At 40.5% G+C, this 13,344-nt stretch overlaps 2 protein-coding genes and 1 long non-coding RNA gene across 3 annotated transcripts; 1 reads left to right on the forward strand and 2 right to left on the reverse strand.

Annotated features, from left to right (window-relative positions):
- The first annotated feature begins 107 nt into the window (after positions 1-107).
- Positions 108-4,433, forward strand: LOC116319798 (serum paraoxonase/arylesterase 2-like). The gene is made up of 9 exons (XM_031739227.2): positions 108-268; positions 502-569; positions 766-821; positions 1,052-1,217; positions 2,423-2,546; positions 2,885-3,085; positions 3,335-3,416; positions 3,947-4,075; positions 4,146-4,433. Exons 1-9 carry the CDS (start codon positions 186-188, stop codon positions 4,305-4,307), a joined length of 1,071 nt encoding a protein of 356 aa, XP_031595087.1. The 5' UTR covers positions 108-185; the 3' UTR covers positions 4,308-4,433.
- Positions 4,434-4,502: 69 nt separating this feature from the next.
- On the reverse strand, positions 4,503-8,085 carry LOC116319797 (potassium channel subfamily K member 5-like). The gene is made up of 5 exons (XM_031739226.2): positions 7,597-8,085; positions 6,956-7,067; positions 5,588-5,754; positions 5,330-5,498; positions 4,503-5,249 (listed from the first exon to the last, which is right to left on the reverse strand). Exons 1-5 carry the CDS (start codon positions 7,777-7,779, stop codon positions 4,540-4,542), a joined length of 1,341 nt encoding a protein of 446 aa, XP_031595086.1. The 5' UTR covers positions 7,780-8,085; the 3' UTR covers positions 4,503-4,539.
- A 1,318-nt stretch (positions 8,086-9,403) lies between these two features.
- LOC120442592 lies at positions 9,404-10,018 on the reverse strand. The gene is made up of 2 exons (XR_005614794.1): positions 9,645-10,018; positions 9,404-9,540 (listed from the first exon to the last, which is right to left on the reverse strand). It is a non-coding gene; the product is annotated as an uncharacterized LOC120442592 (long non-coding RNA).
- Between the last annotated feature and the right edge of the window lie 3,326 nt (positions 10,019-13,344).

The following is a 13,344-nucleotide window of genomic DNA, read 5'->3' on the forward strand; positions in this document are numbered from 1 at the left end:
CAAAATAAAAAAATAAATAAATAAAAAAAATCCATGTTTGTTTTTGTTTTTTTAATCCTAGCAGCTGTTTCTAATTTGAACAGATCAAACTAATTTTAGCACTCTGTCTCCATCTTTGGGGCAGTTGTGTTAATGCGCTCTGAAAATCATGGCACTTTCATAGGTAACCCCTGACACTTATAAACATGGCTGCCATGAAGAAAGTACTACTTGCTGTTGCTGTTGCTACCTTTGCAGCTTTCAGTGGACAGAGGTTCCTTAAACTGAAGTAAGTTCTGTTCCGACAAGAAAATCTGACGTCATATGTCGCAGTAAATTTGGGGATTACTAGCACAGATTGTAAATGTTCACAGCTGTTGTTTGCTACAGCACGTTGAAGTGTGGCCAGTGTTTTCATGGAAAGACTTAACAAATGTATCCTTAGACTTCTCGAGAAGACGTCAAACTGTAGTACTGATTTCTACTGCTTCTTTGTAATGTCTCTGTGAACTTCTTTCGCAGGGAAATCATGCTTGCTTCCAGACAGATTCCAGTGAAACACCTCAGCTGTCATTATTTGCAGAATATTGGTAGGTAATCTTTGTATGCATGCTGATATCTTCGTTTAATTGTAGGAAACTGCGTTTAACATGTGGCATTAGCCGAAGGGTCTGAAGTTCACACAACTGTCTGTAGAGCATGTGTCACCAAGGCATGACATAAGACTCTGCTCTCTGTAAGAACTGAGAAGGGGAAAAATAGTTGGTTGTTTGTTTGTTTGTACAGAATATGGGGCAGAGGATATCACAATACTGAAAGATGGACTGGCCTTCATGAGTACGGTATGTTATTAATTTCATGATAACTGCAGAACTTTGAAAATTACATAGAGTGGCTTTTAAAAAAAAATATTTGGTGACGGTCATTTCAATCTCAACCTGAAGCTTAATTATGGGTCACTGCTTTGAATGAGAGATTAGCTGACTTTACATGGGCAACTGTTTATGTGATTACCGCTTGAGCAAAGCCCCACATTTAGAAAAGTCTCTAACGTGTAGTGTTTATTGCTCAGGGGTTGAAGTTTCCTGGATTACATTCATTTTCTGATGAACCAGGGAAAATGTATGTTTTGGATCTGCTGCACCCGAGGCCCACTCCAGTGGAGCTGCAAATCAGCGGAGAACTGGACCTCACCTCGTTCAACCCACATGGCATTAGTGCATACACTGATGAAGCAGGTGACGTACAGACCAGATACAGGATGGATGAAATAATCGCATCATATCTGTTATTATTTATAATAGCAGAAATGTATTCAGGTGTTTTGGGGTTTTTGTTTGTTTTGTTTTTTCTCTTTCATTGTACCCTTATGGACACATGTATTGGTTTTAGTGCTGTCAGCGTTAATCTCCATAAAATGTCGTTAACGCCATAGCCGCATTAACGCAGCAAATCTCCATTAGCGAGTTAATGCGGAACATGTCTGAAGCTCCTCTAGCATTGTCTTGGCTGTAGTCTTTGGTTCTTCATGCTGAAGTTTCACCGTAGCCATAGGCTTAGGACTTTTGTACCTTCATCCAGGTTTTCTCCAAGGACTTGCCCCTTGTAAGCAATCATCTTCCCTCAGTTTTGACCATTGTCCCTGTCGTTGCTTCTAAACAACGCCTCCTATAGCAGGATACTGCTAGCATTCTTCGTTGGTATTAGATCGGTGGTGTTCACCGTAGTGTCTAGTATAAGTTTTTGATTCATCTGGCAAGTGATTATGTGTTGCGAGTCGATCTGCTTTATGAAACATCCTATTGTGTTGACCAGTCTTTTCTGGAGTGTTGTCTAAAATAAACAGAATACTTTGGCATCTCACACTGCTGATACAAAGGTTAAAGCTGAGTGACAGTGAAATGCATAAGGAAATTTGGGAGCTCATGTTTTCAGCTATATTAATAAATTTAATGATGGAAAAATGATCAGTATTTTTGTTGCCTTTATTTGTTTTACTTGATAACAGGTTTTGGACAAATAAAATAAGAGGAGGCAGTTACATTACGGTGTACTTGACACATATCTGAGATTTTCCTGTACGTGCCAAAAACATCTGTGTAGTAAAAGTGAGTTTTGTGAGGCTTTGATATTTTGTCTGCAACAGAAGCATAAGTTCCTGTTAGGTCAGGCTATAAAAAGTAAATTGCCCTTCACTGCTTTAGGGAAAGAAAGAAGGTGGCAATTTACTATGAGTCTGTAGCCTAAATTGGTGTGTCTGTATGTGCGTGTCTGTGGTTTTATTTTTTTTTTTTTTTTTTTTTAAGCAATAACAAGTTATTTTAGTTTTTGTTGATTTCCCCCGGGGTTATTTCTTCCTGAGCACAAACGTGACTGAAACACCAGAGAAACTTGCATTTCCTCCACACAGCAGGGTTGACAAGACTTTTCTTCTTCTCTGCAGATGACTCTGTGTACGTGTTTGTGGTCAATCACCCTCATCACAACAGCCAAGTAGAGATCTTTCGTTATGTTGAGGAAGACACACTCGTGCACCTAAAAACCATCACCCACCCCTTACTCCACAGGTATGGACTGTATGAGAAACCTTTTGATGCCTTATTTATATGGGTGGATGTGGCTCACCCCATCATCTCCAGCCTGTGTGCCAAACGTCCTTGGGCATGATACTAACCCCAAGCTGCTCTCCGATGCATCCATCAGAGCATGAATGTATGCAAATGTTGGACAGAAAGCTTTTATTAGAAAAAGTATAGGAAAAAAAGTGCTTCTGTGACTGAGGCAAGCTTTATAAAATGCTTTGAGTGCTTGTTAGAGCAGAAAAGCATTATATAAGAACCAGTCCACATTTTACATTTAACAAAATGTCCGCATCCATTTATTATTTTTTTTTCATGTTTTTTAGTGTGAATGACATTGTTGCAGTCGGAGTGGAGAGCTTCTACGCCACAAATGACCGCTACTTTCACAGTGATGCTCTTCTGCTTGTTGCTGTCTTTTTGGACTTAACCTGGTGTGACGTGGTGTTCTACAGTCCACACGAAGTGAGGATGGTGGCCGATGGTCTGCGGTCCCCAAACGGGATAAACCTATCTCCTGACAAAAGGTTATTCTCAGTTTGTTACATCAATCACTGATCATATGTGTTGATTTATTGAGTTAAATATGTTTTACTTCAGACAGAAATGGAACAGAAATAACAGAATACATTGTAAACAAAGTGAAGACATCGAATTGTCATCAACGTCTCTATATAAAACACAAAGTAGATGCTTGAAAAGGAGTAGGATGAGATTTTACAGTTTTTTGTTGTAACATGATTTTTAACTTTTTTTTTTTTTTTTTTTTAACACAGGTATATATACGTTTCAGATATTATGGATCATGACATAGATGTTTTTGAAAGGCAAGAAGGGGAACAATTGAGGTACATCAAGGTAATAGTGTTTTTATTCTAAAGTCACAACCCCCCTCCCCCCAAAAAACAACCCAAAACTCTCATATCTGCGTGCTAAATATGAAGCCAAGCCCAGTCTAGTGTTGCAGTTTTTACCCCTCAGCCGTGAGAGGTTGAGGGGGTATTGTCATCACCCCATCCTGTGGGCAGAGTAGATGCCCAAGTGGAGAACGAGGTGACGTACGCTACCTTAGGTGAATCTAGTAAAAACGAGTTTGAATCTCAATGACCTCGAGGTCAAAGATGAACTTTACTGTAGCCTAGAATTTTCAAATTTATTGCACAGGTACATCTGCTAGTAGGCTGAGGGGTATCAGTGACAGCTGCCTGTACCTTTTTCATAATACTGTAGCTTCATATTTAACATGTAGAAATTAAAGTGGTACTAATCTTTATTTTCCTGAATAAGAAAGCAGTTCTGTTGCAAGAAAAAAAGGTTGGATTGTTGCTTTAACTTCATACACAAGGACAGAGTAATCAGGTTTCATTTACAGTATATGATGCTTTCAGTCTGTAGCTGTTGGATCACTTTGTGACAACATCGAGGTGGACCATAAGACAGGTGACGTATGGCTGGGCTGTCACCCAAATGCCATGAAGTTGTCAAGCTACGATCCTGAAGATCCACCCGGCTCTGAGGTTAGTTAGTTTTAAAAAACAAAGAAACAGAAACAACATTGGAGTTATATTTTATGAATGTGTCCTTCAGGTGCTCCGGATCAAGAATATTCACTCAGAGAAGCCAGTGGTGAGCCTGGAGTATGCGGATGATGGCCATGTCCTTATGGGCTCCAGTGTAGCAGCTCCTTATGAGGGAAAGTTGCTTATTGGCTCGGTTTTCCACAAAGCCTTATACTGTCTTCTAAAATAATGCCGTTGATCACTGTTGCTTAATGATAGAAATGTTGTAAAGGGATGGAAAAAAATAAAAAGACATATTCTTCGCCATTTATAAAAAATAAAATCGTGCAAAATAGTGACCTTGTAAGACAGGAAACCATTCGACAGTGCAGCTTTTGTTCCTGTGGATGTCATATGCGGTGTCATTTCCACATTTTGTTCTCTCGGTACATTAAAGCAGCATACGCCTTTGGACAATTCTTTTACCCTTTCTCAATATTTTCCAACAACAACTCTTCTTCAGCCACCTTGGAAATCCTAAACCTAGTCTCCCCGCCATCAGGATGCTCTACAGTTTCCTCTTCTTCTATTTTGGCAGGTCCACTGAGGGCGATATCATGATCTTCTGAATCAGCAGCACAGCTGTCCTTTTTCTGTTCCTCGTCAGTTTTCTCACATGGTTCAGGGTCCCCCGTGCTTTCTTGCAATAACGGAAGCTTCTCGTCTTTTGTATCATTGTCCCCCTCGGCCTTTACATTGAGGAACACTTCGCTGATACTGATCATACGCCTGCGCCTTGGAGAGTGCTCCAAGTTGTGGATAGAGGTGCCGAGGAGGTCACTGCAGCTCTTTGAGCGATTCATTTTGTCTGCTGGCGCTGGTTTGCGTTTTGTCATTCCAATTTCTTTTATGACAGTATTGTAGTCTTCCTCCTTTTCAGATAAGAAGCCAAAGATGTCAATAACGTTGGGCTTTACATTTTCATGTGGCTTGTCCTCTAAAGACTCTAGCTCCTCATGATAGAAGTTTCTGTGCCTGCGTTTTTGCCATTTTTTCTTTAGTACTTTGGAAGCGTCAACTACCATGTGGACGTTCCAGCTGAAGAACAGGGACAGCCAAGCTAGGCCCATGTAAATCCATAATTCTTTACATACTATGTAGAGGCGGTGGTAATCTATGTCTGGATTTACACCTAAAATGAGAGTTATGGGCTGGAATTACTTGGATATCCTCAATTCAGAAATGCAAATTGTGCCAAATGTAAAAACCTACCTGCCACATAATCTCCAAAGCCGACTGTTGTGAGTGTGATGAAAGAGAAGTAGAAACCTTCCAAGTAGGTCCATTCTTCCATGGACATGAAAACAAACGGCGGAATCACCAGATGCACCAACAGCCCCCATAGAAGGAACAAGGCTATACAGGTATACTGGACTTTTTTCTGACAAAATGGAGGGGAAAAAAATTAATATCATTTGACATTGAAACTTCAGAATTTCAGACAAACACTAATTGTTAGTCAGACCTTACCACTGATATGCCTTTGTCTATCATCACCCCAGACAGACGCTTGGCCCGGTCTCCAAAGAATGAACCCAGCTCACTTATCCATACCAGACACAGAGGGATCCCACACAGACCATAAAGGATGCAGAAAATACGTCCACCTTTTGTCCTGGGGGCAATATTACCATAACCTGTAGATACAAGGAGAAAATATTCAATCACAGCAGTCCATGATGTGATAAATATTTTAGGAAGATTTTCTTCTTCTCTTCTGTTTATCCCTATCAGGGTCATGGGGAGGGCTGAAGCCCATCCCAGCTACCATAGGGCAAGAGGCAGGGTACACCCAGGACACATTGCCAGTCTGTTGCAGGGCTAGCAAAGAGAAAAACAACCATAAACCCAACAATCAAGCAACCCTCTATGAGCAAGCACTTGGCAACAGTGGAAAGGAAAAACTCCCTTTTAACAGGAAGAAACCTTCAGCAGAACCAGGCTCAGAGAGGGGCAGCCACCTGCCGTGAACCAGTTGGGGGTGAAGGGAGGAAAACAGGACAAAAGAAACACTGTGGAAGAGAACCACAGATCAATAACAGCTAATGATTAAATCCAGGGTGGTGTATAAACACATAGTGAGTTAAAAAAAAAAAAAGGTTAATGGAGGAAAAAAAACAAACTCAGTGTATCATGGGATGCCTCGAGCAGCCAAGCCCTGTTGCTGCATAGCTAAGGGAGTATTCATGGTCACCTGATCCAGCCTTAATGATAAGCTTAAAAGAAAAAAAACTTTCCTTTTTGATAAAGTGTAATCTTAAATGTAGGAAAAGCAGGGAGGCTGTCTGTCTCTCTGCTGCTTTATATATGGAAAACAAAGTCACAGAAGAATCTTGAACTAAAGAACAATGAGGATTAGGATTCACCGTCTCAGTTATGCTCTGGTTTCTCTTTATAACGTTCTTTGTTGGACATTTTGCAGGTAAACTCCAGTCCACAAACATTTCAGATCCAAATCACGATAATTTCCCAACTTTTGGGGCAAAGCATTTTCTGTTCTGAAACAGTCACAGCATCAGAGTACCCATAGCTTTATGCCTGTAGTAATTGTTGGGAAGTTTATAATGTGTCTTATAAACAAACAATCACAATTAGGCCCAGAGAAATGCTTTAGTGATGAGGCATCGTGTTACATGAATATCATCCCAGCCTATCCCAGCTTCGAATATGAGAGGCGGGGTACACCCTGAACACATCGCCTGCCTGTGGCAGGGCCAGACATGTTGTTAAAGCAAGTCGATTGTGTCAACCCTTTTGCCAAAAAATGGCAGCAACCAGAAGAAGAAGTGTGTGCTATTACATTAACATGACGTGTGTGAACTGCTGAGTCTTTCATACCTATAGTGGTGACAATGGAGGCAGCGAAGATGGCAGAACTCCCCCAGTCCCACGGACTGCGATCCTTGTCCCCGGTGATCGCCACGCCTTGCCCGGCAGCATCTGATACTACCTTTAGAAAGTTGACACAATCAATCAGTCCCAGAAAAAAACCATAATTCTAATACTTCTGCTACTACTTTACTTATTTATTTGTAGCCGAATAACTAGAAATATTTACAACTCCTTATTCTTCTCAAAGTCTTAACTCAAGGCTCAGGCTACCGACGGGCACGCCTTGTGCCAGCCTTCAAGTTTTTGTTCAGTGCTTGATGTTGCATGCCTGCTCCACACCCAGCGCACACATCAGTGTTTTGTTTGAAGTTTCACAACTTTTCTGTGCTGTTAAATAAGAGGATTTTCACTTCCCCCCCTCCCCTCCGAGAAAGTTTAGCTTGATAGTTACTCTTTACACGTTTGTATTTCTGTTCAAAATCAAGAAAAACTGGCTTGACACATCCGGCCATGTGGAGGCAACGACATTTTCCTTTCCTCTGACTAATGTCCACGCTGGTATGTATGATAAGCAATACAGTATGTAACGAAATGAAGCCTCTGCAAACAAAACGACGTGTTACCTTTACATAGAGATGGGTTCATACCTTCAGTATCTCAGTCAGATTCTCTTTAGTCAAGTTAAATCTCTTCAGAATGTCCTCCTTTTCTTTAACATACAGGTCTCTGGCTGATTTCCAGTTTTCTTCTTCAAAAATTTGGAATATTGCGCCTCCAATCGACAGATAAAATATTATACACGAAGTTAAAAGCGGACCTTTATCAGCCATATTAAAGTCATAACTTCAGTCCGAGCACGCCGACTAGCTCACATTCCCGCAGAGGGCAGTCCTAATCCTACCTGGCCTCTTCCTGGTTAACATAATGGGTTCACAGCTGGGATGGAATTAAACCCAGACCAAATAAAAACAAAACATATACATGTAAAAATATATGTATGTGTCTTCTAATTAGATCAAGTTTAGAAAGTCTTAAAAAAAAACAACTTTAAAAAAAAAAATAACAATCGGTTCTGAGTTACTTCTGTTTATAACAAGAAGCACTACGAGAGTACACACCTCCGCCAAGCCCGCTTACTCTATGGGCAGGATCAACTTTTAAGGGAATAGTACTGTTTTTTTCTTCTTGTTGTATGCATTCATTTTGTTTTCTCTGTTCTTTTTAACGCACTTAAATGTACTTGACATAATTTTGAGTGTAATAAGTTTTTTATGCGGATATAGTACATGTGCATAGTGCATCTGATTGTAGTAATTTTTTTTAGATGTTTAGTAAATATCAAATGAAAAAGGTTTTTGATCACAAATTTATTAGGGGTTGGTCATAATCAGTTCATGTGATATTATAGGTTACGTTCTGTATAATGATAATACACACCACATTTATAAGAATCATGGCTTCTAAGCTGTTAGGCTTTCTTAAAAAATCGTGTTTATTTTTGTTCCTTTGTCTTTATTTTTTGACCAATAGATCTTTAAGTTGATCTTGTAGAACTTGCTGAGTTTACGTAAAATTTTAATGGATTGTTAAAGTGACCTCTCTCTTCACCACTACAAGGTTTTTCTTTCTTTAAAAAAAAAAAAAAAAAAATCAGAATTCATTCAAAATATATCGAGCTATCGTGTTGACAGATTGAACGACACGCACGCAGATGTTACCAAAATTATAACCTTCTTGTGGGGGAAGTAATAGCTAAAGTGGAGAACTAAAACACAATATTATCTATCCACTTGCGCTTTAATGAAACCGTTCAGCAGGGGGCAACATGACTCAAATAACGCCGATTCCACAGTGTTGCTACGCATGCGTGCTCAGGGAAACGGTCGCTCTTATCTTGTGCAGGAGTTAAATGTTTCCTATAATCACACTGGGCGGATCCTGGCTGCTTTGTGTGATAATAAGGGTTGAAAATATTTGCATTTGAAAACCAAACAGAAGTTCAAGTTTCCTTAAATTTATAGATTACAAAAATCGAATCTCAATTCAAACTTCTTCTTTTTTAATGTTTAAAGTCGTTTGAAGTGAATGTTCCACTCCACATCACTGGAGTAAATCTATAAGGCCGGATATGTTATAATATCCTGCTGGGACAGAGCCAGCATAGGCCTCTGGGCTTTAGGTAACGCGGAGACAGATGCTCCAGCTGCATCAGCTGTTAGATCGAGGTCTGTTGCACCTTTTGGGATTTCACTCTGCATTTTAAAGAAGACATCCCAGGTCATCAAAGGGCGCTGTCTACATTTGTAAGGGCTGATTTAGTACTCTGTGCATTCACTTACTCTGGGGGACCAATGCAAACCCATGACAGGCCGTGACAAGAGGGAGCCATTTATTTATTTATTTGTGTATTTTTAGAGGACACACAATAACAGATGAGATCAGAGGTACAAATCATGCAGTAACACAACTTTTATTAACTCGTGATACATATACAGAAACACGTCTCAGTAAATATAATAGTTCCTTGGTGACTGTAGCATTACCTGCACTCTGACACATGCATGCACAACAGCGCCTCTGTGTGGAGTCAGCTGTAAAATAAAAACAAAACACACACAGACACAAATAGCTCTAATGACTTATGATATCACATTGAAAGTTTCCAATAGTTTTATAGTAGAAGCTGTTCAGGTACCGTAAAGCTGTCATATAGGTGGCAGAGCAGCCCCATCTACCCCGAGTCAGTCCCCTCAGCTGTGCCGCTGCAGGGACACACTCACCTGTAAAGACAGCCTCAAACAAAAATGTCTTTGCGTGTGTGAGAAAAAAGCACCATCTTTGCTTTATAGACTGTGTGAGAACTAAATAAGAAACCCATGAGGATTTTAAGAAAAGCTCCCACCTCTGATCTCCACCCATCACCAGTACTTAGTGCTTCGTCATTGTGGCTGCGTCACCGCCTCCCTGTGGAAACCCCATCGATACTTTCCAACTAGTCCTGAAGGTAAACACCGGAATTATGGCAGCAAGCTGAAGGTGGAGAAGCGGCACAGAGGAGACTGCTACGTGTTCAGGTATGACCCGCAGTCTCAGACACCGCTCATGTTTAGGCTGCACACCTTTTTTTTCCCCTGCCAGAGCTTTTCGCGGCGTGTTTTCTTCACGGCGGTGGTTCGTGAAGAGTTCACTGCAACGCATTTAGAAGGATTATGCGAGGTCAGGAGTATTTGTGGTATGGAAAAAAAAAAGAGAAGTAGAACTGCTGACCTACTGCAGTAATATGACTTCATAACAAGAAAGAAAAATGCCCACAAATGACTGCAGAGGTGTGTCGTTAGGCTGCTCCCAGTACATCAAAGCTCCTGGGCCCTAAATACTTTAAATACTTAGCATAATAGGAAGAATGCAGGTAGCAGCAGTGGTGTAGTAACTGTGTAAAAACTCAACCTCTGTTTGTTAATGTGGAGAAAAAAGAAAATAGAAGCCGAGAAAGAAAACATTTGGTCATGTAATTACTTTGGGCGGACAGCTGATAAGAGTCACCTATAACCAGGCCATTTCCCTTCCTTTCATGTGCTTCAAATGATGCTAGCACTGCATGCTACTCCTTAACAGGCAGTGCCATTTATTAGTATCATGTATAACATTATTGTCCACCTCAGCTTTTAACTAAATCCTTAAAATCTGTACTGTTTAAACATATAAGTGTGTTTCTTTACTGATGCTCTTGTCTCCCCCTCTCCCTCTTTCTGTCTTGACCTGGTCACTCCATCTGCGACTGCGCATGCATTATGAAATGACCTTCTACGTGGATATAATGTGAGTATTATCCCATTTAATTTGAATGAAAGGCATTCGTGCTGTGCTTTGTGGGTGTTCTGCTGAAGCCTTACAATGATGTTTTTTTACCCTGTTATGTGCACCAGTGAGTGTCTCCTAATGCACCTGAATGCAATTCATAGTTAATGCAGAGTGTTTGTATAATTAAATAGCTGCACAGATGTATTTCACTTATATTAAGGAAGCATTTCCCTAAAGTCATAGCTCATCAAGCTTTAGAGAGATGATTAAATATTCATTTATTCATTATTTCTATTTTAAACCATTCACTTTGGGCTCAGACTTCAGACTCTATCAGTATTTTTTTTTTTTTTTGGGGGGGGGTGTACTGGAGATGTGTCCTGTCTGAAAATCATTTTCTGCTATTCTTTCTGTATTTGAGGGAAGAGTCAGCCCTGACACTTTCTTCCAATCTGGGAAAAATAAAATTTGGGGGTTAAAAAAATGTTTTATAATTGAGAACATTGCTTTTGTTAAGGCTTTGATCTGAAAAGGCTATAGTGTACTTCCTGTCAAAAATTATGGCACATAGTTTTTGTTTTACTGCTGGTTACTCAAAGCCTAGTTAAATTTTGGGAGGAGTTGTTTAATGGTGTCACCCTGAGGTATCTGGACGCAAACAGGTCTTTATCTCTCATGAACACCCGCTCCCAGCATGCATTACACCTCTAGAATTGGCGGTGATCCTCTCTTACTCATTTGACATAAATTGCGCTGAACTGAACTAGTGAGCTGATCTTCCGCCTCAGTGTGTTTTTTTGTTTTTGTTCTGTTTGTTACAAGACTCAAAATATGAATTACACATGGATAAAGCTGGATAATGGAAAGATGATTTTAGTGAAAGGTTTATGGCTTATGGTTTATGATACAAAGATGAGACTGTTTTTACCATCACACTGGCTACTGAAATTAAAAGCTTACATGCTGGGAGTTTACATGCAAAACTACATTGACGTCAACCACCAGGTGGCAGTGCAAACTAACCCAACACACCTTTGTACAGTAGCCTCAGCAGATCACATCTATTCTTAGTTGGCTGAGAACACATTTTTGCCACAATTTCTTCAATGTTCCATCAGCTATGAAAATCAGATGACATCCACACACACGTATGTGTGCATGTTGCTTCCAATCTGACTTCCTCAACAGTATCTTTATTAGAATTTTCTCTCTTTTTTTCTCCTTATGAAAAAAAGCCTCATAAATAGTCCACATTGATTAGCAAAATAACATGATTGAAGCATTAAAAGCTCTTAATTAAAAGCATTTAGCTCTTGTTTTTATAGTTAAGATTAAAATGAACAAGTAAAATATATCAAAGTGAAAATTGCACCACAGAGGGGCAGAAGCTGTGAAGGAAAGAGTGCACACGGATGGAGCATCACTACAAAGTGGAGTGCAGAGCACAATAATCGTTTTATCTTCATTAATAATAAATTGATCATTTAAATTCACTCTCGTTCAACTGTTTTCCTGCTCTGTACCTTGCATAGCGTAATTTATTGTCCTTAAAGTGCAAGAGAGTCAAATGTGCCCTAGTAGAATAAGAAGGGGCAAGTTGTCCGTGGGAAGGAAAGGGCAGAAGCATGCAACATTCCCGCTTCATAAATTCTTCATAACATAATGGTGCACAATTAATATTGATGTACTCTTACCATCTATCACGTTAGTGCTTTTGAGAGCTCAGTTTCTGAGCTAAAAAACAACAGAAAGAACCCCTGCAACTGTGCGTCTCTCAGATGCACTCAAACTTCACATTTGAAAGCATTTTTTTAAGCTGCACACATTGTTTTACATAAGATGTAAAGGAAAGGGTACAGGGTGTGTGTGTGTGTGTGTGTGTGTGTGTGTGTGTGTGTGTGTGTGTGTGTGTGTGTGTGTGATGCGTACCCAGATGCAGTAGCGAAAGTCAAAGAGAGATGAACTGGGTGGAAGTGGTATGGGGGGGCGTTACGTAATCACAGAGCGATAGTGCCAGAGAGGGATAAAGATGTTCCAAACAAACATAACCCCCATGCACTCAGCTGGAGTGATGCATGGCTCCGTTATATGTGCGTGTTCGCTTGCGCTTTTGAACAAATGTAGAAGAGTGGCAGGGGAAACAGAATGTTTGCGTCAGTGTTTTGGGTGTGTCTACTGTGTGAGTGCATGGGAGTGGGCCGTCTCAGGGTCTGCGGTTCCAGGCTGTCACTGTCTCAAGAGACTGGGTCTGCCAGTGCTCTGCACCTCTTCTTCTTCTCCTCCCCTTTGTAGTCTGTCTCTCCTCCCTCTCCTGGGTCCAGCTCAACACCTGCTCCTTGCAGTAGGCCTAGGGCTGGGCAGGGGTTCCTAAGCAACCGGAAGCAATGCAAGTTGTTCATATGGTTTTTGTTTGCCTGCCTTGCTCGTCTTACTCTGTTTTGTCTTCAGTAGCTACACAAAACTTACATCCTGCCTGTGCACAACCCAGATTCCTGTTAATGTGTTATGTCAAAGTAAATGTTTAACAAATGCCAGTCGGTGTGCTGTTATGGTGTCCTCGCCTTGCCTTGCGATCAAAGTCTAAAGAAAAAAAA

This window comes from Oreochromis aureus, linkage group 11 (assembly GCF_013358895.1).
Source record: "Oreochromis aureus strain Israel breed Guangdong linkage group 11, ZZ_aureus, whole genome shotgun sequence".
Lineage (NCBI taxonomy): Eukaryota > Metazoa > Chordata > Actinopteri > Cichliformes > Cichlidae > Oreochromis > Oreochromis aureus.